Here is a 25,677-nt window from a genome sequence, read left to right as displayed (position 1 = left end):
CGATCAATCAATATCAAAGCCCCTGAAAAATTATTGTAACCAAAGCTGAAACACCATTAGTCACCATCAACCTTCAGTCCATAAACGACTAATTTCAGAAAAGGAAAAACCAACTTGTGGTTCTATACCAAGAGAAGATATCTCAATCTTATTAAGAACGTAAAGTGTCATTCGATTCTTGAATCATTTTGTAACAATTAGTTACGTTATTAAAATGAAACTATTTCCTTTATTTTAGATTTTATTATGATGCTACTGCATTAATCATATAACTTTTACATTGATTTGTTAATTTAAATCTGTATCGTGAACCATATATTAAACTTAATATGTTCTTTTCTGCTCTTTACATATGTACAATTGTTATGTACATTACAAGGATGCTATAATATTTTATTATATCATAAGAAAAAAATCGAAAACATTTTTAAAAATGTGCTAGTAATTAACAGCATTGCCCTAAACGATACTCCTTTAATATTATTTACTTAAAGGGTTATGTATATTGACCATATATTAAGATAAGTTTTTATGTGCTCCTTCTGTATATTCTACTGTTATATACATATGTATATTGCAATGATGCTATAACCTTATTATATGATTGAATTTTTTTTTACTGACAGCTTTTTACGTTAATGTCACATAAGTTTATAATTTATTCTTATAATAAATATTATTATAGACATAATAAATATATTTGCCTAGAAGGTTATGTATGTTTGTATTTTAAATATAATGTGAACTATACATTAAGATTAAAATGTTTCTTGTGCTGTTTCTGTGTATACGACTATTGTGTATATTTCAATGGTGTTATAACCTTTTACTTATTTGTTTAAATGTGATGCTAATTGAAGGCGTTGCCTTTATTAATAATATAATGCAAATCTCTCCTTTAATTTTAGCTTAAAAAGTATTATAGATATATTAAATATATTTGCCTAGAAGGTTATGTATATGGGTATTTTTTTATAAATGCTTAATGTTAATTAAAATAATATGTAATTGCCATTTTCGAGTTATTTGCCTTACAGTCTCTAAATATTCGTTCTTTTTAACAATAAAATATTAGACTCTGTTTATAAAGTTATTATTAATCGAAACATACAGTTGAGTGAATAATTAAAACAGGTTCATAAATATTTATTTAATGTTTCAAACATTAAATAAATATTTTTTAATTATACCTGATGCCGAATATACTACAATGAATTATTTTGGACAGACATAAAATTGAATGTTGATCTTATTGATTTACAAAAAATAAAATAAAATTCAAACCTCACAGCTGCACAATATTAACATATAAATATGAGTAATTTATAGAATTTCGGCAATTACAATGTGTTTATTTTATTTATTTATTTTATTACTAATATGACCATTTTGACTAAAAAAAATTCCCTAATGCCTCCTGATGGTCATTGTACAATACAGAACAATAAATAAAAAAAATGATAAAAAAACCCAGAGCTGCAAAATATTAATATAGAAATATGAGTAATCTATAGAATTTCGGCAATTACAATGTGTTTTTTTCACATCTATATTTATTTTGGCTATTAGATGTTAATTTATTTATTTATTTGCTTTTGACCTAGACTGGAAATTAACTAAATGGCAACACTGAGCAGCAAAAAAAATACGACTCGGTATCGAGTAAATATTATGAGTAGATATTTTTATGCCTCATTAAAATATTTCGCATAAAATATGATTTCAGAAAATGTGTCGCAACGGTGGCTAATTTTTATATTTATTTCTTACATAGGAAGAATTAACTCGCACCTATTACTATTTATTCAAGAAATTATATTATAATGTTAAAAAATATATATAATGCCATTTTTGTTATGAGGCCCAGAATCATTGTTTTCTCAGGGCCTGGGTTCGCTCTTAACGGCCCTGGATGTGACTTTGTTCGACCTAGCTTAACCCTTTGAACGCGGAAATCGACTAAAGTCGCCCAATTGATTTTTTATCTCTTAACGCAAAAATCAGTAAAAAAATGCTTTTCAAGAAAAAACTTTTTTTTTTGTGAATAAACATAAAATATCATTTTAAATAAATAACTATTAAAAAATCAAAACATTTAAACAAAAAAAAAACAATTAAATATTATTTTTGATTAACGCGTCCAAAGGGTTAATGTTGTTTTAATAATTAATCACAATATTTATCTGTGAGAATTAGAAAATCTAGAAAAAACTTAATCTATGATGATCGATCTCAATTATAATTATATGAGGAATAAATAGCGTAGTCCGGAACGTCGACCTACCGCAATGTTGATTTAATAATTAATCTCAATATTTATCTGTGAGAATAGGAAAATCTAAAAAAAAAACTAATCTATGATGATTGATCGCAATTATAATTATAATATATAAAGAAGGAATAACGTAGTCCGTAACGTCTCAGACTATAACTCTGAAGTTGCGGGTTCGAGCCCCGACAGCGGCACTCAAATTTTTATTGATAAACAAAAATGCGCTATTATTGAAAAAAACTGGTTTCTGCTGCAGTTTGTGTAGCACATAATAATTTATAATTAATAACATTTATGTCACCGATTCTCATACTTTGTCTTGTCGTAAATAATTCATTAGTAGTATCAGAGACTAGTCTTTCAGGATGCACATATCTCCAAGACGTGTCACTCTAATTAAAAAATAAGAATAGCATAGTCCATAAGATCTATACTGGTAACTGGGAGGACAAGGGTTCAAGCCACGGCAACAGACTCGAATTTTTATTTATAAAAATACGCCATTATTAAAAAAACGACTAAGCGACATATTTGTATTATAAATTATAAAACATATAATAATTATTTATATGGATGTCACTGATTTCGTTATAATATTTACTTCATTATGTCCGATTGACTTACTCAGTTGGTACAGACTTGCCCGTTGTAACGCATCGAGCTTACGCCTGTCAGGTTTCAACGTAAGATTTAATATTAATAAATAAAATAAAAAATAAATTAATAACAATCAGTAATTTCGATCTCATAGACACGATTGAAAAAACAGGGATTTAAATCTTATTTGTTATTGGCTTATACTAGTTTTAATAACATATTCGTTTTTTATGGTATGTGAGCTTTTTGTCAATTATCAACGATTACTACAAATAAAAAATAAAAGAAATGGAGAGAGAAATTGGTAGATTTATATTATGAAATATTTAAAATATTATGTTTAACTTAAATACGTGGATTACTTATCTTAAAATACTAGTTAGTGATCTTTCGTTATTATAATATAAAGCATTTAAAATTAACTAACTTATTTATTTCTGATATCGCTCTTGAATAAGATGGTACTCGATTCAAAACACAGTTTTGTAAAATAAATACCAACAACTCTTTTCATAAAGTGTCATAAATCATATCTTTTTACAATGTCGTGTTATTGCATAATATATACGCGGCCATTAATTCATAAATTCGCCACGCAGATAAATTATTACAAGCTGGTTTCACCCGATTTTTTCTTATGCCGTCATATCGATCGCTTCATCTTTGCGATCGCAAAAGCCATGTGTATGTTCACTAGGTATAAAAAAAGATCAGTAATGATAAATCGATCGATCGGTCGTATCGTATCGTAAAAATCGCGTTAACAATTTCGTCTCGTGGGATTTATTACTCGTTCGCCGGCGACAGTTATTGCATTCCGAGCGTTCGGCGGTTAATTAGACGGCGATCTACCTGCCGTTGTTGTTTTTAACTTAAACTTACCGAGAATAATCGCTCGTTATGTTGAAAATTTAACTCGGATCCGCGTGGATTTAACGCTGCATTGCGGCTCTTTCAATAATGGCGCAGTGTGCAAGGTAGTCTGGGTATACATGGGATCAGGTACTTTATATTGATCACGCGACTAAGGACTTGAAAGGATATGATTGAATGTAAATGCTTCTATTTACTGATATGAAATTGAATTGAAATCTTATTTAAGAACAATAGTCTTTTTCTAAAATATTTTTTTCTGATCATTCTCGATAAAACGAAACACTATATTAAAAACTCACCCTAACACATTGACAAGTAATCTGCTAAAAGTCAATGTAGACTTGAGCGTGTAAACTATTTTTCCTTTCTCATGTGCCTAGTTGCTGGAAGAAAGGAGAAGTAAAAATGTATATTATATGAATTGCATATTGTCCAGATTGATTGTATTTTCATTTATATATAGAAAAATATAAAAATAAAATGTTATATGATATCTTAACGCAGAATCAACAAAATTAAATGTCAAGCAGCGTCTGGAGTAATGAAGCGTTAATTGAATATTTGTTATTGATTAGTTGTCTTGTCAAGTACCATTCATATTTTTTTGATTTGCTTCGTAATCAATGTCATCTTGTATGATTCAATTAATTAAAAAAAATGTTATCTCAATCAATTAAAAACATTAAACTCATGTACTACGTATTATATCTCAAGATTTAAATTATGTTGCAATAATTCTGCAGAATTATCTTTCAGATATCTATAAACTAGTGGTTATATAAATATATCGCATAAATTGCGATTAACAATAAGAAACGCACAACCTAAATAGATTACGGCAAATAATACGGAATACTTCCTTTATAATTTGTATAGAGCAGGAACACAAATTCCGATTGTCAACTGTGACAGGTTTACTTGATTCGTAACGACTAAATAAGGCGCGCTTAGAAATGACAGTCTTCTTAATCACTGAATGTTAGAAAAATTGTGTAATGAATCAACTGTAAATGCAATCACTTACAACAACTTTGTATATAAATTTTTTTATCTCGCAATAGAAATAGTCTAAATATATATTGTTTTAACTCTCTGATGCACATATGCATGTTTATCGTAATGCATAATATATACACTATATAATTTTATGATATGATGGGTTTATTGGCGTTGTCGAGATGTCGAGAAGCCCCGGGCTTTTCTCGACATTATGTTGTCACTTGATTACCAGTGAAATACGCTTATTGCGACCGCGTTTGGATATAACGACATGTTAGATAGAACCAACGTTTAAGCCTTGATCTTATAACTATGTGTTTTCTAGGCACGTTTTCGATCTATCATGATCATACCAATACACCGACCGGAACTATATTTTTAATTTTTGGCTGAATTTAATAGTACTTTGCAAATATTATACATAATTATAAATCTTAAAAACGCTTCCTAGAAGTGCAGACGATGCGAAAAAAAGGTTATCGAAATATTTTGCATCAAAGCCCCCAAAATTTTATGCTAATTAAGAGGTGGGATAAGGTTATATCTTTAGAATAAAATTATATTTTATCATTAAAATTAAAATAAACATTTAAAAGATATTTTTTAATATTTAGCTAATACAGCTAATTGTATTGCCTCATTAAATAAACAATTATTTTTGGGATTACCTAATGAAGCTATTATGATAATTCCAAAAACTAGTCAACTACTTGATTAACAGAAATTGATGGTAATGGCGGATTTAAAAAATCAAAGTTTATATTCAATAATTCTTTTTCAAGAATTTTCCGATAAAAATGCCAAAACAACAATTCTCATTTGTAGAGAAATTTGCTGAAGTCTTCTTTTGTTGAAAAATAAATTTGTACAAATATTTTTTATTTGTACAATCACTGCATTTTTAATATTATTGCATAAAAAAGAGTGGATCCGTGCCAGGTGTTTGAAAATATTCATGCTTTCTTAGAAGCTTTTATTAGAGGACGAGTGTATAAAAATTGTTTATGATTTCTTATTTTTGCTTTAATTATCTAAGAAGTACGTTAATAATCAGATTTTTAAATGTTGTGTAATCGCTGCATTAAAAGGGTGAGTCTGTGTCAGATGTTTTAAAATATGCATGCTTTCATATAAACTTTTAATATAGGACGAATAAAAAAAATGTACATTATAATCAGTAAAAAAGAAAACGCTCAGCGTGAAAATATACAGTTTGCAAAAATGTATGGGGGCCATTAATAGAGTTATACTATAAAATTTGACTATAATAATTCAACATTTTTTTTATCCTTATCTTGTTCGAAATATAAAAAATGTAATGTAGCAACAGTTGTTAATGACAATTTTCTCTACGATTCGGATGTAAATAGCGTAGCCTAAAATTCTTTCGTAACTTGACGCTTTGTGATCAATCAAAGTAGATCGCTCCGTTCTGGTGTTTCGATTATTCGCGTCTATTATAACAAAACATCATCCTATTTATGTTTGTTATCTTCCAGGAACATCCAGTTTTATGTTCATCAATAATAAAAATATATCTATTTAAGGTTTAGTAACCCTAAGGCGTTTGACTTGTGCAGCCAGTAAGACGCAGGTGGAAACTAGTGATTATAGTACATATTGCGACAGACTATGATGGGCGAGATGTTTTCTCAAAGCCGTAGTGAAGAAGCTGGCGCAGGGATGATGTCGGTGGAAGATTCTCAGAGGTCTTATTGCTGGCGTGGTAGTGACAGTATAGCGAAGGATGATCTCTCTCTGTTACGGTGTATGTATGTTGTCCGTGGATGGGCGGGCGGGCGTCTACTAATCCCTTCGAGTGTCTGCTGGAATCTGCCAAGTGATTGCTTGTGACTGAGTTCTTCTCATGCTTAAATATCCAGGGCTGCAAAGCTTGCTGACCAATCACAATCATGCAGCGACCATCCAGCTAATCGTTGCACTTGCTTCTTAGAACAACAAAATAAGTTTACGCCTTTAGAAAGTAACATTTGCATGAAGAATTGTGTAACGGAATGTCGGAACCTTACGGTGCTATTAGTCTTCCGGTGATATATTGTTTTCCGTGACCGTTTCGGTACAAAAAAATATTCATTCGATGCACCGGAAAATCCTTGCGTGTTATTTCATTCTACTAGTCGTAAATCAAGTTTAAAAAATAGGACCCCATACAAACGTGGATCTTTGTGGTCCCTAAATCTACAATAATATACGAATTTTTATTTCTTAAGAAATGATAAACATCGACCAACCAAAATGCCTGAGATAAACGCATATTTCGTTTTTTTCTGTTGCAATCTGTAAAATGTGTATTCAGGAATTCTGTATTAACGTTAGTTGTTATCTAACGTTCTATTTTTAACATTATAGCCTACGAAATTAGTAGGAGAAAATGTTAAACGTTTACTAAATTTTTAAGTTAAAGAGCTTATTTGTTTAAACAATATACTGTACCATTAAATCTATGCGATTTTATGATTTTATTAAAGAATAGCTTAGTGTAGCAGATCAGTATCTTTTCACTTAGAAACTTAGATGAATACATACATTTGTTTGTATACTGTGGTAAAAATAACCAAATAACCTGCATATTTAGATGCAATATTTAAAAAAAATACCTCTTGACATCTAAAAAGCATTCGCCTTATGTTGAATTCATGCGTAAAATCATAAAAAAAATAACAAGGATTGCAACTTGACGATTCTGTTGAAAAAAATATAATTTAAAATCGGTTGGATCTAAAATATTAGACATATCTTATTATAGTGTATGTTTATGAAGTACATATACTAGAAATACATGCGAAATATGTTTTTATAATTGATTTTAGTTATTATGTGAAGATAATAAAGGCTAAAAAATAATGGTAAATATTTTTAACATGGGGTTAACACGAGCTTTCGTTTGAGAATCGCTGCCATGGAAAATGTGTTCGAATAAATTTCTCAGTCGGCCGGTGTAAATCTTGTACATAACTGATAATGAACAAGATTTATTAAACTGGAATATTGCGGCATTAGTTCGCTGGGTGGGCTACCTCTATGTGCCACCCTGTCGTTGTTGTTTCCCTCTCGTGTTTGCCTTTTTTCTTATCAAATCATATTAAATATTTAGGGAGGGCGCGTGAAAGTAATCGTGAATTTCCGAAACGCTCCGAAATGTTTGTATACCTTACGGGATTTAATCGTGAATCATTTATGTATCATTTTCTATCCCTTTTCGGTGTTAAGCGATGTTTTTCATAAATTTTATCTTAACATTCAAATGGCATACTTCAAAGGAACGCAATGTTTGTTTATATTATGATAACCCTTGTCTTATTATTTACAGACCGTCTTAGATTTAACACAGATTTAATTTATATGATCCTGTGTTTCTTATCGTTATAAATAAAATATTTACTTATATTTTTTTCAACAACGTAGACAATAGACATTTTGCAATGCTACTTTTATTAACAATTGTTTTTTAATCACTTTAGGATGATTACTCATTGTTTTTTGATATCTGAGCTTTTCAATGCATATCTATAAAAAAAAGAAAAATCATTATCAAGTCATAATCGATAATTTACACTAGCAAAAAATTGCTATTCCTTATGAATAAATTTATCACCTAACTCCTCATTCGGTTTATTAATAATTACCATATTTTATAGTAGTTACTTTTAAATCAAAGCATATGATACAAACCACTAGATTTCTTTTTATTTCGACTGCTTTCGACATTTTTAATTAACCAAACATCACTTCATTCCAATCAAGCTCGCCGGCAGCGGCACAAAGCGCATCTACGCAATCACCTAATATTACATACACCACATTAATTCTGGTGGTATCTGCTAGCTAATAACAACAACAACATCCATAAATAAACAAACAAACAAGCAGCGCAGCGAACAAACAGACAGGCAATAATCTCGATTTCACGTTTCGAATTACCGCGGCTAAATTGTGCCGCCGCTCGACGTTTTTCCCCCCGAAGCGCACAAAAGAGTCGACCTGTCCGTACATAAATTAATTTAATTTATATCCAGCGAACACCTTAAATGGGAAATGTGTCTCGGACTGTTGTAAGCCGATGTTCGCATGTAAATCGCGCTATTATACACGCATGGAGAGTACGAGTTTTGTGAGTGCACTATAAGTACCTGAAAAAGACGCGCGTATGGGAAATGGCGAAACAACCGGTTGTTGTTGTTTTGCGGACAAGATTGTGATCTGTGAAAAATAAGCTATTTTGAATAAATATGATAAAATAATTGTTATACTGCTAGAGAATTTTTTTTAAGTCATATGTAATGATAGTAAATCATTATAACAAATTAAATTATGTGTATTTGTTACAAATACGGCGTTAAAATGTGCCATTTAATTAAATTACAGTGCAGGCGCGTACGAAGAGATACATTCTATTTCGCTCGCTCACGTGCTAAGTAACGGGAGTGAGTGAGGAGAAGTGGACGTGCGGAACGCATGTAACGCACGCGAGCGAAATGGAATGTATCTCACTGTACGCGCCTGATACAGAGTATCATTCAATATATATAATATGCTAATACATGTTTATTTTGTATTTTTTCAGGTGCGAGATTTGGTAGAGAGATGCAACTGTCCTACCCAATTCCCCATGATAAGGGTGTCCGAAGGAAAATATCGCATCGGCGATACAAAAGTCCTTATATTCGTTAGGGTAAGTTATTTAATTTATATATATAGTTTTCTTCCAAAATTAGTACAAATTAACCGAACCCAAAAGATTCATTAATCACGATTAAGTAAGGGGCATCAAAATAGATTTAATATAAAAGTCGTATAAAGAAATACATAATTGAACTCGATATAAAAAAAATATGCCGCATTAAAAAAAAAATAACAAGTAGCATCAAAATCGATTCAAGTTTTTAGATATAAAATTAACTTTTATATATTTCGTCTTTAATATAATTACAATTTATGATTAAAACTGTTTTAATAGTATATAATGTAGAAAAGCCCGACACTTTATGTATACTGGAAATGTGCCAAAAACTTTTTAAATCTTTATCTTAACATAATACATCGCAGTAGAAGTATATAAAAGTAGTATACATTGACTAAATGCTTATTTTTTATAAAAAATATATTTGACAAGGCATAATTATATTTAAAAATATCGATACTATTAAAAAACGCTCCGCGTAAAAATCTGCAGTTTGCAAAAATGTATGGGGGCCATTAATGGACTTACATCATTAATTTGGCTGTCGACAAATTTAAATCGCATTTTCATAATAATTCAAAGAAGTTTTTTATTAGTTAAATTTTAAAAATATCGATACTAATATAATATTTTTTTAATCTGCTTGACAGTTGTTTATATATTATATTACTATCATATAGTCTTCAAGTCAAATCATAATTGTGTTATTTCTTAGCCAATAATAGTCATTTCGGTATATTCGGTGTAGCTCCGCTTGATACGAGTTTGGTTAAACTCTCGTCATTCCATGTTGAAAGCGAAGTGAAAGCCCTTAATAATGTGATTCAACACTGCAGTGCTCTGACTTATATACCCTTGATAAAAACAGAAAATCTAACATATCTTAATGTTCTCGATTCTCTGGCCAATTGTGTTGATTCGGATCGGAACCAGACTCTTTGATATTGTATATTACCGATCTGAACTCTTGTTGTTTAATGTCGAAAATGAAAGAAATTGACAGTGTAAAAATAAGTTACAGACCAATGTGCCTATAGTCTATTATTATTTGCGTATTTCATTACAATCGTCGGTTTTCTGGCTAATGATAATAATTGGGGTGGGACTAGAGTCTTTGATTTGGTCTAATGTAGATCTAACATTTTTTTGTTTTAAGTCGAAAGCGTGTTAAATTCGAAAAAATGTGAAAGGTAGTTCTGAAGTTCGGTAGTGTTGTGTGTTATATATCCTTGATAATTTGCAATCCTAGCGTCCTCTGGTCAATTTTATTGATTGGGGCGGAACCAGACTCTTTGATATTGTCTAATATAGATATAAACTTTTGTTTTAAGTCTGAAGCAAAGCGTTATTTATGTGGTAAATTTTAACTACAGTGTAAAAGGAAATTCTGAATTTTGATAATTGCAGTAAGTCCAACGCACTTTATTTGGATAGAACCAGACTCATATTATCTAATATAGATCTGATCTCTTGTTATTTTAAGTCGGAAGCGAATGAATAGTTATGTTCTATATTTTGCTTTAAGTTTAAAAGGAAATTCTGAATTTTGACAGTGTTCTTGATTATACATCCTTGATAAAGCCCCCTTTAATCTTTGGTTCTCTGACCAATTTTAATGCGCGGAGCGGATTTAGACTCTTTGATATTGTATAATAAATATATAAATTAGTGCTGTTTTGAATTGAAACCAAAGGGTAAATTGTAATTAAAGTGTTTAAAGAAATTTGAAAGGTTATATATCGTTGTCCCTTTCAATTCATGATCATTTTAGGGGCGGAACCAGACTTATTCATATTGTCTAATACAGATCTGAACTCTGTGTTTAAAGTGTAACAGGAAATTTGGAAATATGACAGTGTTCTAAAATTTAGATTATATACTCTTGATAATTGGAATAAGTCTAATGTCATGTTTTTTTTAATATTTCGGGGTAGAACTAGACTATTTATTATTGCCTAATACGGATCTTATTCAAATGTATATTTAAACGCGTAACGTTAGATTTGCAATCAGTGAAAATTTACAACGTCGTCATTCTATGGAATGTGTAGTTTTAGCTATACTATAATACCTGTTTGTCGAGCATTACTATCAATTAAAAATAAAACAAAAACAATAATTTAATCAGTAAATAAAATAAGTGTTTGTTGTATTAAGGATTTTATAAAGTATTATAATAATATTTTTAGATCTTTCCTTATATTTTTGTGAATATCATCAATTTATGGGTATGGGAAATAGTAGTTCGGAAAAACGATTTATTTAATCACTAACGCTTCCCGTCGGCGCCATAGTGTCTCTTGTGAGAAATATGGGAGAAAATATGTATGTTTAGTGGATATATATTTTTATACACGAAAATACGAAAATGATAAGGATTAAATGTCTTTTAACGTAAAGTTACTAAAAGATAAAGTTTTGAAGATGCACTGAATATTTAATGCAATCAAATGGTAATACATAGTATGTTAAATATGTTTAGTGAATTTTGATAGTAAAAAATATTTATTTACATGAGATAAATATATAAAAACACATGGATAGTTGATGGAGATATTTCACAAAAGCAGCTTTATAGAAAAGTAAATTAAATATTATATAGTGAGAGACAACTTTTGTCTCTTTTCAATGAATATTCAAAGCTACATACATTTTTGTAAGTAGTGTCATAAAATTAGGGATGTATGGACGATTCAGGCTAAGCAAAATATTTTTGAAAGAATACGTCAGGATTTTCATGTCAAATCAATAATATTTTCTGTGCTTTGTCTATGTAGTTTATAATTGATAATAAATGTAAAATGTATCTTAGAATTTACGAATAATATATTATTCGTTGTATACATTATTCTGTAAAAATAAAGTCATCGTAAAAAAATAATGTTAATAAACCAAACATGTCATAATAACATATTACATCTATAAAGATCATATATAAAACATTTGCGCAATAGATTTCACCCTCATGGCAAAAACAGGAGAAAAAATATATCCTCAAAGCATTACGTCGGACACAATGACAAACGACTTGGCGCACGACCAGAAAAGAGGAAAAGTTATGTGGAAACACATTCGCCCCGAGGCTTTTCCGACTTTTCCTCTCGCCACCGCATAAACTTCAAAGCTCTACGTCGCGTCGTGCATAATAAGCCTTCAAAGCCTCTAATAACACATAATAACAACAACAAAAACTACTTCTCCTTATATCATCATAAGTTAAATCGCCGCCTGGTTAACGTATGTTAATTCTCGAAGCGAGAATTAATAAAAAAACAGATTCGACTCGAGTCCGAACATCATCTCGATAATAAAGTACCACTTAAGCCTCTCCTTTTTTGGGATCGGATCAACGATCGTATCTGCGTTGATCCGAAATGGAAACGTACTACGTATGTATGCATAAATGTCACGTGCGATAAACGTAACCCTGAGATGGCGCCCTGGCGCCGTTGTTGCCACACTTGGCCGGCGGCAAACCCTGAACTCGGTTTAAAGTTGTGTATTAAATATTTTTGTGTAAGAGGCTGTCGTGATTAAAAGGAGCCTGTGACAATTGCTTTGCTAAGCATAATCAAGATTTTTTTGTACTATCTATTATAAAACAAAGATAGGCATAATATTTAGAGCTTGGAGAAGGGTCTTAAGACTTGACTGAAACTTGGCGAGATAAAATTCCCAGTAACGTTAACATTCAGATTTGTATGATGAACTCTATAGACATACAAGTAACGAATGGGATTACACAAAAGCCCTAGTTTCGACCAGAAAATCACACAAATAACACGAGTTTTGTTCATACTGTAAATATTCTCCGTCATTGAAGGAATATTTCCGTGTTGCGAAACGGTCACGGATATAATAAATCACAGGATCCACAAGATTCACGTTGCAGTATACGACCTTGGACAATGCCCATCAAACAAATGTTGTTTTCTAAAGGCGTATACCTATTTCCCTGTTCTAAGCAACGAGAACATATATTGGCTGGATGATCGCTGCATGATTGTGATTGGTCAGCACTGGCATACTCCGGCAGATACTCGAGGAGACACATCACATGGGCGCTCATATCCTGTGCGGGACTCTATTTGAGTAGGATCATCTTCCTCTATACTGTCGCTGCCACATCTCCTACATGGACAACATCCCTGCGCCAGCTTCTCCACCACCGCTCGAAAAAAACATCTTGCCATTTATCGTCTGTCGCGAAATGTAATATAATCTTATAAAACTCTAATACGATGCGTCTTACTGGCTACGAAGTCACGCCCCTCTAGGGTTCTCAAACCTTCATCATTAATTAAAACACACAATTCTTACCCATATCTTTCAGATATCAGTCATTTAATATACCACTGTTTTATTCTGGTGAAACAGGTGCTGCTGTTTATAAGAAGTACTAGAGAGTGTTTTTTGTTATAACAATTTTATTCCTGCTGATATATTAAATAATGAAAACATTCGATAAACATCTTGTAGTATAGTTTATTATATATTGAATTACAGTGTAGAGGATTCCTGTTTTGATGGAAAAAAATTAAAACTATTTCTCATTGATCTTATAATACTTATTTTTATTTTAAAATTAAAAACATACATATACAAATATCGAAGCTATCGTTAAACACTATAAACGTTATACTGGTAGCGAAATTTAATAGTTTTTGTCTAAAGAGCTTAATATATTGTTTATTATCATCATAAAAATTATCATTAAAGTTATATTCATCATTAAAATAACTGCATCTACATAAAATACCAATAATTTATTAATGCCATATAAATTATTGCAATAAAATATGAATGACAGTATTGCACTTCTTGTTTATATTTCAATCTCGTTTAACCATACGACTCTTTTATTTATCTTATTATGTACCATTTCTCGAGGCAGTGTCGTAACATAAATACAACATGAAAGAGTCGAAGGTAAAATATGATCCAAAACAACCAAAGATAAATGCAATTAATATTTTGTGTTATATTTATTTTCAACATCGTAGTAATAAAATTTTATAATAGCAAACCTATTGGAGTATTTAACACCTACATGCATACGATTTATCCATATTTTATAATGGCGGTAGTACATAATTATTTCAAAATATGCAAATTATATTACTTTTAACACCCTTGTGTATACTTCTTAACCCCGATTACCTGGTCGTCCTTGCTCGCATACATATATTTATCATTATAATGTATGCGCGAGCTTTCAAAGAAGCTTTTTATTGAACTTTTTAAGCGTCCGCTCACGCACTAGGCGCGATTTGCAAGTGAGGAATAAATTTAATGAGCTTATTGACTGCAGCTCTCCAAGCAAGACTATAGATCTGAAACTGTCGGTACTTGTCTGGTATATCGATGCAAGCTGTCATCAACACAATCTAATATACATATAATACTTCATTAAAAAAATGTGAAAATAAAGCTTATTTCTAGTATATAGGATTAATTCAATGCTAAGACTTTATTGACATTAAAAATGTTGTTTTTAACTTGACTTAAAATGAGTAAAATAATATTTTCACATAGAGCGAATATCAAATGTCTCAATTACATATTTATGAGTGCTTTTTTTTAAATAATAGTCATAGTGAAGTAATAACTGTCATTTTAGATTGTGACTGTCCCTTTTTGGTGTCGTGTCCAGAGATACATTCTCGATTCGCATGTCGATATTGTGCACAGTGTAAATGTCACGTCGTTGTCCACATATAGAACTTAATTATGGCGATGTAATTTGTAGAATGTTATTAAGATACGCAAGCATACCTTTCTCGTACGCTTTATTAATATAAACATTATACTCGTGTCTTATACTATATGTTAAAAATTCATTATAATGATATCGTACATTATTTTAATTCATGTACGATTGACGTTAATAACGTCGAGTCAGGGTGGACGAAGGATAACGCGTTCCTGATTTAATAATTGCCACTCTGACATATCCGATACGAAGCTGGATTTATATGTTTATTTATTTTCCTAATAAAAAATTGTATAAATATTCATAAGCATCGAGTTTTTCTAATGCTCAGCGTGAAATTTGTGTCGATTTAATTTGCATTCTATTAAAATGGCATTATATTAATATTAATATTTTTGTATTATAAAATTAAGCTTAAATTTAGATGTTATCAATTTAGATGTGAGAGACTATTATGTATAAGATAAATATCCGCTTTGAGAGGATGCGATTATAGATGGACTCCCACGTAGATTTGTGTATATCTATTTATGTACCACATGGGTAATTTCTATGAAACTCAAGTGACTACAGGATTATGTCGTATATCATGTAATTAATGAAATTAACTATTATAGAAAAATACATTACAAAAAAAAAATATAGACATGTAGTTTATTATCTGCACATCGTAGAAAGCACCTTCCGGCTGTATAAAAAGATATTCATTAGATATTGATACTAACTTCTCAATGTCAATATCTGTTAATGGTTTGAAAATCTTGCTGATGATTTTTTTTAAGTGTTAACTTTAATGCCTAAATGTCATTTTAAATTTTATTTTAAAGACCCTCTACATTAAATTATTCAGAGCTATATTAAACAACTAAGTTTCATATTTAGTTTCATCAGTTTTGTTCCTTATTTGAACGAATTATATAATTCAGTACTTTGTAAACAAAATTTTTTTGTTGAGTTATGCTTATCTGTTTCTTTAGATTATTCTATTCAGAGCTATCTATATTAAACAGCAAAGTTTTATGCCCAGCCTCATCTGAGTTTTATATTTTATGTATGATATATTTCAGTACTTTACTGCCATTTATAGATTATGCTATTCAGAGCTAAATTAATCAACAGAGTTTTGTTCCTTTATGCATATTAATAACTTTGTACTTTACCAAAGACGATTTTGTTGTTGAGTTATGTCCAATTGCCATAAAAAAATCTTCAGATTATACTATTTAGGGCTATATTAAACAACTTTTGCTGTTGAGTTATGTTCAATTGGCATAAGAAAGTTTTTTTATTACTTAGGCTCAATTAAGTCGCTGAAGCAAAAATAAAATCACTAAGAATCAATGTGCTTATCAGGATAGTTGTTTTAATCACACGTGTGTTCAATGCAACTCATTCTCTATGGACGTAAAATCTCCGGAGATTAAAAATTTTCTCTTATACTGTATTGACGTTGTTTTTTTGTACTCAATGCTGTTTTAGAGGTTTTATATTGTCTTGTCAATTTTCCGAATGTTTCGTAGTTTATTTTGGTTCATCTTTGGATAGTGTTGTAATTGTTTTTCTTAGCTTAAATTTACTTCATGCTGTATGTCTCTGTATTTCCATAGCCATATTGTTCTCAGGATCAATGTTTAATTGATGTAACAGCCGTTTTAGTGTTGTTTTAGATAATTTTACTAGTTTAGCCTTTGAACCTAAAGATTTTTTTAATTCGTCCAAATAAAAACAATTCGTGTTGTACAAAAAAATAAAAATAATATTAACGTCACATCTAAGGCTCTAAATTATTCGAATATATTAATTTAATTAATTAACTAGAAATAAATAACCCGCGATCGAATTATTGAACTGACATAAAATCTTTGTGTCTTGAAAAAACAAATACAAAAATATAGTAATACGAACTTATCAATTTTCTTAGATAAGCGTTAAACGATAATAAATAGTGGGCCTTTCCAACATTTTGTTTCGTTCAAGGGATGAATTCTGCGAATTTCTGTCACAGTAGATACGGCCGATAAAAGCATTTTTTGTTGAAAAGAAGCGTCACATTGTCTCACAGCTCGAAACAAATTAAAGGGGCCTAAAGGGCCATGGATTTTAGAGTGCCACTAGTCACTCGCGTATATTGAGAAAATAAATATATAATAATAATCTGTGTAGCTATGCAAGTATACAAATTGTTTCATTCTAACATTTTTTACAAATTAAATTCGAGATAGTTAATAAACGAATATTTTTTAAATATTCAATTGAGAACCCTAGTCAAATTTCGTCTTCTAGATATTTATTTTTCACCTAATTTAATAAGTTTTACTTATTTATGTATCGTCTAGTTTAATATAAATTTTCGATTTATTTAATGGATTCTAATGTATTAATAGAGTCGCGAGGGTCCTTAGAATTCGTCGAGCCATTGAATAATCTGCAAATATTTCCCCCCCCCCCCCATTTTATATATTTTTGCTTTTGAAAAATTACAAAGGAAGTCATTCCTGTTTTGACTGGTGAAGGATTCTGGATTTTTCAAATATTTAATTATTGACATAAATAACTGTTTTTTTCAATTGTATAGTTTCTCTTTTATTACCCGTTGAAATTTCGAGCTTAGCTCAGAATTGATATTTTCCAATGGTATCAACAAAACTTTTAAGGCCCTTTGGCTGTCAATAATATTTGTGAGACAATTGTCAATAACAGATGTTGCTACTTAATAAAAACAATAAATAGTTTTGCATTGTGCCGATTCCCATGCGTAATTTCTTCTTAGCGGGTTCTTAGATCACCAAAGCAAAGATAAATCCGCCGGCCGGTTAGAATAATAGAAAATTGTAAAAAAATTGTTGGTTATTTAAATACTTTCTATCTTCCGAGAAAGTATGCATATTTTCAAACATCTGTCATAAACACCTTTGGAAAGGTTTCTTATCTGAGTGTCTTCTTTTATAACATAAGCAAATATATGGCGAGTTCGAATATTAATAATTTGTAAACAATTTTTTGTCATTTCCAGACCCCTATTAAAACCTTTCAAAAAGTAAGCATATTAGGCATGTACCCGCCGTTACTTATGCAGTATTATAAAAATAACAGTGGTTTTAAACGTTTTAAAAATATTAGATCCACTACGAATTACGATATTTCGTACAATGATTTAATTTAAAATGCAATATATAAATAAGTGAAAAATTAAAAATATTGTCGAGAATATCATAAATAATTTTTCGAAAAGCAAGATTCTCGAAATTTTAAAATAAAAATTAATCGAGAAATGAGAGAATCAAATTTATTCGGAATTTCTCGAGAATTCTCGATCACGGCAAAACACAAATAAACTTGGAGTAAATATTACGTTATTAAGTCGTACACCTCGGCAGGTTGACATGGTTTTTACACGACCTGACATTATATTAAAGCTAGACGTCTGACGATAGACAGCTTTACTTAAAAGTGTCTGCCTTGTTTTGTATCTGGTAGAGTATAATCTATATGAACAAATATTTCAGTAGTATTGCTTTGTAAAATAAAATAAGTGAAATGGTATTTCTATAGGACGTTATTTTTAATTATTTAACTTTTGCAAACATCGTTAGATTTTAGATTCACGCCCATGGTTATTGAACCAACACTATCCGGCCGTTGAATAAAACAAACAAAAAACTTCTCTCTCAGCTCTTTTATCTCACTATGCAAATCCACCCATGAGCGGAATGCCGCCTTAATTGAACCGGTGCCTAACGAGGTGACGAGATAACAAACAGCAAACACACTCTCTCACCATTCCGATTGTTTCCCCTTTCAGCAGCTTCCCTATGCATTATCTTTAGCCAGCATCGTTTTCAATTAGAAAGGCGTCATTTTGAAGCACACCACCAATTAAGCCGTAGAGAGATGATCTCGACCTTGCTCGTCCGGCAACAATATCTATCTCTCTCTCTCCATGTGTCCAAGTTGACGATCGTTGAGCGTTGACATTGGCGCCGCTTATATGGCCGCCGGTGGTGACTAACGCTTCCACGGTCGCGGGTTCGAATCCCATATATGGCCGCCGTTTCTAACGAACCGTTTCTCGAATGTGGCTCAGCGGGTGAAGGTCGCTTATGTCGATTCCTGACGGAAGACACGTTATATGTAACGAGGTTCCGCTTTTTTTTTAGGTCGTTGCGTATGAAATGTCGGATTTTGTTTGTTTACTATTCCATCATGCTGTTGCTACATTGATGAGAATTGCAACTTCTAATACTTTATTGATGATTTTTCGACAGTGGCGTACCAGAGGGACTAGGGTAGTCCATTAAAATCATTCACAAATCACAAATCAAAATTTGTCGAGAATTCTCGAGAAATTTTCTCGCCGTCGCAGTGGGTTAAAATATATAAATGTATGGTTGAAATAGAGAAATATAATATATAAAAAAAAATGTAAATGTAAAATTCATATTATCTTATTTACTTACTGATTTTTTTTATATATATTTTTTTCCATACCTATTCCCTTATTTTAAAAGTCACGGCACGCCACTGCTTTTTTTTCATATCTAAGATACCTAGATATCTTTTGTATAAAAAATGTTTATTTTATTATTATTGATATAACTTATGAATCATTTAATTAATTAATTAATTATAATTGTTCCAGGTCTTACGCAGTCACGTGATGGTCAGAGTCGGGGGTGGCTGGGACACCCTATCCCATTACTTGGACAAACACGACCCTTGTCGCTGTCGCGCTCAACATCGTACAACGCACGCAGCACGCGTGGTCCAGAGATATCCTCCAGGGGCTGTATGTATGGATCTCAACGGAGCAGAAGTTCATTACGATCGGTCAGTAAACTCAATGCCTAAATTAATATTGATATATTAGAGCACACATCTAAATTGAATATCTTCATCAGATCTCCCCCTCGAACCCGCCGCTCTTCAGTCTCGAGTGTTGGATCTTCGGGAGGAGGAAGTCCTCAGCATATCCAAGGACCACCTCAAAACACTGCAGCTCGTCAACGCAGTCGATCGCCGGCGAATCGCGGACATACTTCACTCCCCTACATGGGCCAAACGAACAACGCTTTCGAAAATCAAGCTTTCAATCACTTGACAGCCGACAATGCATACTATCAATCAAAATTAAACAGACGTTCCGTGTCACCGAGTCCAGCGAGAAAATTCTCTCAAAACAGAATGCCGTCTCCTAAGCCGGCACACAAGAAGATTTCAGTACCGGCCAACATAACCTACTCTTCTCCGCAACCACTATCTCTTACTAACCCTTCTTTGGTACAGACCGAAACTCTCATTCCAAATCCCCACAAGAATTACAGATCTCGCAGTCCGACGCCTAAGATTGAGAGCAAAAGTCACGTATCGTCGCCCGAGAAAGATGATTATGACAGTCAGATGTATCAGAATAACGATAATGCGTCGGCCTTGGATGGAGGTGGAAACGTTTCAGAAAATGCCTCAGATAACGGCAGCGAAGTGTCAGACGAAGGATATAGAAGCTTGGGCATAATACAAAACACATCGAGCTCTTCTCAAGCATCTCCACCGAGCGCCTCTTCAAAAGATTCGTGCGATAGAGGGTTAGGTCTGCAATTAAACAGACTCTCTTTGGGCAGCCAGGCTTCTACCGAGGACGCAGATATCATTGGTAAGTCTTTGTGCAATGATTTTGCACTTTTTTAACACAAGCATATAAATTGTCATACAAAGTACATATTTAATCAATTTAAGTTATTGAGTTAAAGTATAAATATAGTGAAATTGCCTTGTAAAATAATTTATAAGCTATAGATATTTTGTTATTATTATGACAAACTAATGGCTTTCAATTCTAGTATTGATTTATTAAAAATCAATACAGTGAAATCTCAGTATAGCGAAGCTCAAGGGACCGAAGAAAAATATTCGTTATACTGAAAATTTGTTATATTTAATGTAAGGAAGATGATATATTTTATTGTTATTTTTATTACCATATTACTACAGCATCAAAAAATGTTTGATGCTGTAGTAATAATCTGTAAAAAAAATGTTTGAGGGCGAGTGAGAAATCAATTAAACACAATAATATGTTCAAATATTGTTTTTAACCGATTTCTCGAGTATAAAATTATTATTCATAAAAATAAGTGTATCGCCTTTTCTTGCGAAATTTCAAAAGCTTTCGATATTTAAAATAATTTGATTAAAATAATACTTAAACATTAAAGTAACGTTAAAATAGTAAATCTGCATATTTTGAGAACATTTTATTATTTTTGATCGAAAAAATTAAATTCACTTACTGATAAAAATCGATTACAAAATAGTAGCTTTTTATACAATTCTATATTTTTGGATTAGTAGCCGAATGGTACGATACTGAAAAAGGCGAAGTCCAATTGGAAAATCAGTGATTCGATTGATGCTGAATGATGATAAAGACATTACAAATTGAAAGCTAATCGCATTAGGGTCTAACTCTACCTCTAAAATTATATTCTTTGTTAAAGTTGGTATTAAATTTCGTCGACCGTTAAATAATTATAAATGATAATAATATATATTATATTTTTTAGTCGATTTAACGGACTTTTGCAGTAATTAATGGCATTGAAACAGCTTCGGTGGCTATTGTGCAATTTTGGGTGCTTCTAATTTTCATTGTTGAGCCAAACTATTGTGATTTTATTAATTTATAAACGCTATCGTTAAAACTTTTATTATATGTATTATTGTAAAGTTTTTACCCTATCGTAATTTATCTATGTTTATTTACTTTTTATTTGTATATTACTGGAATTACAATTATAATTAAGAACCTAAAATATAAATTAATAATAATATATTTGATTCTAATTTTTTTTATTTTTTTTCGCAGAGCGATCCGATATTACAGCCACCGCCCCTGACACATGTAAACCGCAATTTTCTCTATGCGACGCCAATCCCCGCGTGTATGCCAACGAAGACCGTCTGAGGAACGACGAGAGCATAGTCAATAATTATATTAAAATGGACCGCATGCGCAATAAGCCGCACGAAGAAGTCAGCTCCGTAACTGGATTGAGAAAGACCAACTATTCCGAGACGCTGTACGGAGATAAAAAGACAGCTCTGAGTAAAGTAGAGAAGACGCACACCAGGAACTCTAGCAGTCCTCCGATCATCTTAGACAGCAACGATTCGCCCAGCAGGAGCTTGCAGAAATCCGCCACGTCTTCCAAAATACCTCAATCGCCTGTCTTGACAAGGCGCAGAATGTCAGTTGAGAATTTATCCCCACACACCAGATCCAGATCTTCTAGTTTTGACAAGTTACCAAGGAACGAGATTTCCAGTCCGAAGAAGAATAATACAGCTCAAAAAACATCTAAAGATCCCACCAAGCCTCCTACAGTTCCGGCTAACTCGCCGACAGGTGTGAACGGTGGTAGTTTCGGTAAAGTATCCGGAGCCAAAGTGGCACAATCGACTCCTAATAACACATGGAATGGACGCACTACTTCGGCTAAAGGTAAAACTAGAGCGGCTGTTTCAAACGATACTTTTGTGTCTCCATCGCAGAAAGCTAATAATAAAACTGCATCGCCACAATTCCAAAGGAACTCTAATTTAAGATCGAGTACGACTGCTATAAGAAACATGCCTGGTTATGATCATAATGGCAGGAAGATTAAATCACCCCCTCAGACTTCTCCAATTAAGACTAGCAAGCAGATGAGTCCGCTTTTGGAAAAGATCTTAAAATCTGCCGAGAATGTGGATGATGATCTATTGGTTTTGGAGACTGTCAAAGGGATTATTAATCAGTATTCTGGATCATTACAAGGTATTGATAAGAGCGGTTCAGATGATTCGAAATATTATTCTTTGAATCAACCGTGGAATTATAGTAATGGCGAAAGGAGTCATAGTAGTTTGCAGATGAGGGATAATGATGATGGATCTACTAGTTCTAGCGAGAATGACTCAGGACTGAAATCGGCTGCTTTGGTCAACAAAATACCGATGTTTACACCTAGAAAGGATCCTAAAATTGGCGTTACCTCTAGAATACCAGCACCAGTATCAGCTTTTAAGAAAGCCACCGAGCTGTATTATTAGACATATTTTTGGAATTTATTTATTGTTACCGATAATGATGACACATCCAATGTTGTCCATTTGCCTAATTGATATCATACAATTCAGTGATATCGTGATATTGAATAGGTGCGACGATCACCTTGGAACGGGGTCCTTTCGCAACGATAAAGTGCAATATGTTTTCGAATAGTTTAAGTGTGTGTACATTTTATGGATTGATATGATGGATGCTTATTAGCTTTAGTTAATCGGGCCGGCAGTGCAAAATTCAATTTATGTTATCTTATGTGTTATATCACGAAAGTGAAAGTGCAAAAATATGCTTTTGGATTGATGTCCCGTTCCCAGGTGAACTCTCCGTTGTCTCTGGGATTTGTTTGCCCTTTGACACCGATTTGTTTTGAGCGGATGATGGTGAAAGTTCGATCGGTCGCTGCGATACGAACATGTTTTGTCTTGGGAAATCTTTTGCAACTTTTTTTTCACCTTCCGCGGAAACTGCATCGCCCTTTTGCGCTTGACACACGCTCGGGGCACTCCAAGCACGTCCTTATATGCACGCGTACAGGGTGGCCTAAAAATGTAACGATCTAAGAACTCTACTGCAGCTAAAGATTAGAAAAAACTTACTATGAAAAATACAAAAAATCTAATAGCTAATATATATTAAAAAAATTTTGATCTAAATTTCGATCTGATGTATCGAGTCTTTGTAATAGTTTTGTTGAGTTTGATTTTAAAACGTTGCTTGTTAAACTTAAACATTTTCAAAATTTTCAGATCATTTTAATCTGTAACTGTAGTATTTTTTTTTTATTATTGCTACATTTGCCACCCGTATATAACCTATCTGTTATTTATGCTTAATGTTATACTTATTTCAACGACGTTTCCTGCTATCATACAATTTATGTATATTTAAAATGACCCATTTAAATCAATGGTTCGTGATAGTGGGGTCGATATATTTAATATTATATATATAAATAAATAAAAATTATATTATAAATAAATAAAACAAATCTTCCCCCAATAATAAAAAAAAATCGTGTAAGTGGTGCTAGATAAGTTTACTTCGTGTTTATTTTATTGATAATGTCTAAATACGCGTTGCTTATGATTTAAGATTGTTTCGTTTGGTACATATCTAGCGTTGAGTAATTATTTAGAATAATGATAATAATAATAATAAAAAAATGATTGAGCATAATTTGTATTTTAAAATTATTGATCGTTTTGTATAACTATTACAAATATTTTAGTGATTAACTATATGGTGTGAAAATGTTGAGGACCTCCCCGATTGCCTTGTAGTAGTTTAGTAGATGGTATATATTTTATTCAATAATATTGGATGAGTATAAATATATTTTCATGGTGCTTTAGTTCGATCGGTAGATTATAGCACAATTGAATTGTGTTTTTTTTTTTTTGTGAATCTCAAAGTGAATATCTGCACAAATTACAATGTATTATTTTAATTTTAAACGACACTGTTATTTTCCACTCTTATATATGTATAATATATTATGTTATTTTTCTTTACATTCGAAACATGTTATCGTTATGTGGTAGTATGATTTAACAATACCAAATAGAAATGCTAATCCTAGTATTAATTTATTTTATCGATATTGACATATTTGTTAGTTTATTTTATAATTATGTACGAATATTACAAATATAATTTTGTATTGTTTAGGTCGATTTTTTGTATAGGTTAATTTTTACCAATATACATATAAACGTATATTGATGGATACCTACTGCCTGAGACTAACAATTAGTATTGTAATGGTACTAAATAAATAAATTACGAAAGCTCAAATATTGTTTTATTTGCTTACAAACATCTAAAAATAATGTACAGGGTTGTAAATATATAGATAATAATCTGTAGTGGACTTTTCCCGTGAGAGCAAATGAAGAGCAGAAACAGAAGGGTCGCAACTCAAGTCATGTGTATTGCAGGAGTAGTAAATATAGCTAAAAACATTATTTTAAATAAAGTATTATAGTCTATTTCATAAAATAAGAATAATATTATAAAAACATATAAATAATATTTAGGTAAGTTATTAAGTAGTGTATAAATACTTTCGACAAAATATTAATTGCCCTGATCTTAATGAGGCAAACTAAATAGCAATTTTTTTAATATTTATAATTCTAAGACGGTCAACTGTCTAAATTGATGTATTGATTTATGCATTAATTTTTAACTACTCAGGATTTATAAACTTAGCTGTGAAGCTTCTTTGAAAAATATATGATATATAATTCTGAGATCCGCGTAAAAAATCCACAAGCTGTTCTTAAAATATTTACACACATTTAACAAAAGATCAACTGATTTTATTTTTATATAAAAAGAAGAGTAAATATGTCTATATTTTTTATAAAATAATTCTAGAATCTATGATAAATAATATGGGACCGATTTATTTA

General features: G+C 31.4%; 1 protein-coding gene and 1 long non-coding RNA gene across 2 annotated transcripts in view; both read left to right on the top strand.

The window, feature by feature from the left end:
* Window positions 1–23,547, top strand: part of LOC148238520 (GAS2-like protein pickled eggs) — a 161,264-nt gene extending 137,717 nt beyond the window's left edge. Inside the window, exons 5-8 of the mRNA XM_088198279.1 lie at window positions 9,330–9,437; window positions 19,799–19,986; window positions 20,058–20,809; window positions 22,022–23,547. Of these exons, the coding sequence (XP_088054405.1) occupies window positions 9,330–9,437; window positions 19,799–19,986; window positions 20,058–20,809; window positions 22,022–23,247 (2,274 nt within the window). The 3' untranslated portion in view covers window positions 23,248–23,547. The remainder of the gene's footprint in view (window positions 1–9,329; window positions 9,438–19,798; window positions 19,987–20,057; window positions 20,810–22,021) is intronic.
* On the top strand, window positions 1,867–6,277 carry LOC148238521 (uncharacterized). Its single transcript, XR_015811467.1, has 2 exons — window positions 1,867–5,271; window positions 5,359–6,277. It is a non-coding gene; the product is annotated as an uncharacterized LOC148238521 (long non-coding RNA).
* Window positions 23,548–25,677: the final 2,130 nt, after the last annotated feature.

This window comes from Plectrocnemia conspersa, unplaced genomic scaffold, assembly GCF_051122295.1.
Source record: "Plectrocnemia conspersa isolate PC_06_02 unplaced genomic scaffold, ASM5112229v1 ptg000001l, whole genome shotgun sequence".
Taxonomy (NCBI): domain Eukaryota; kingdom Metazoa; phylum Arthropoda; class Insecta; order Trichoptera; family Polycentropodidae; genus Plectrocnemia; species Plectrocnemia conspersa.
This window is presented reverse-complemented; position numbering and strand designations above follow the sequence as displayed.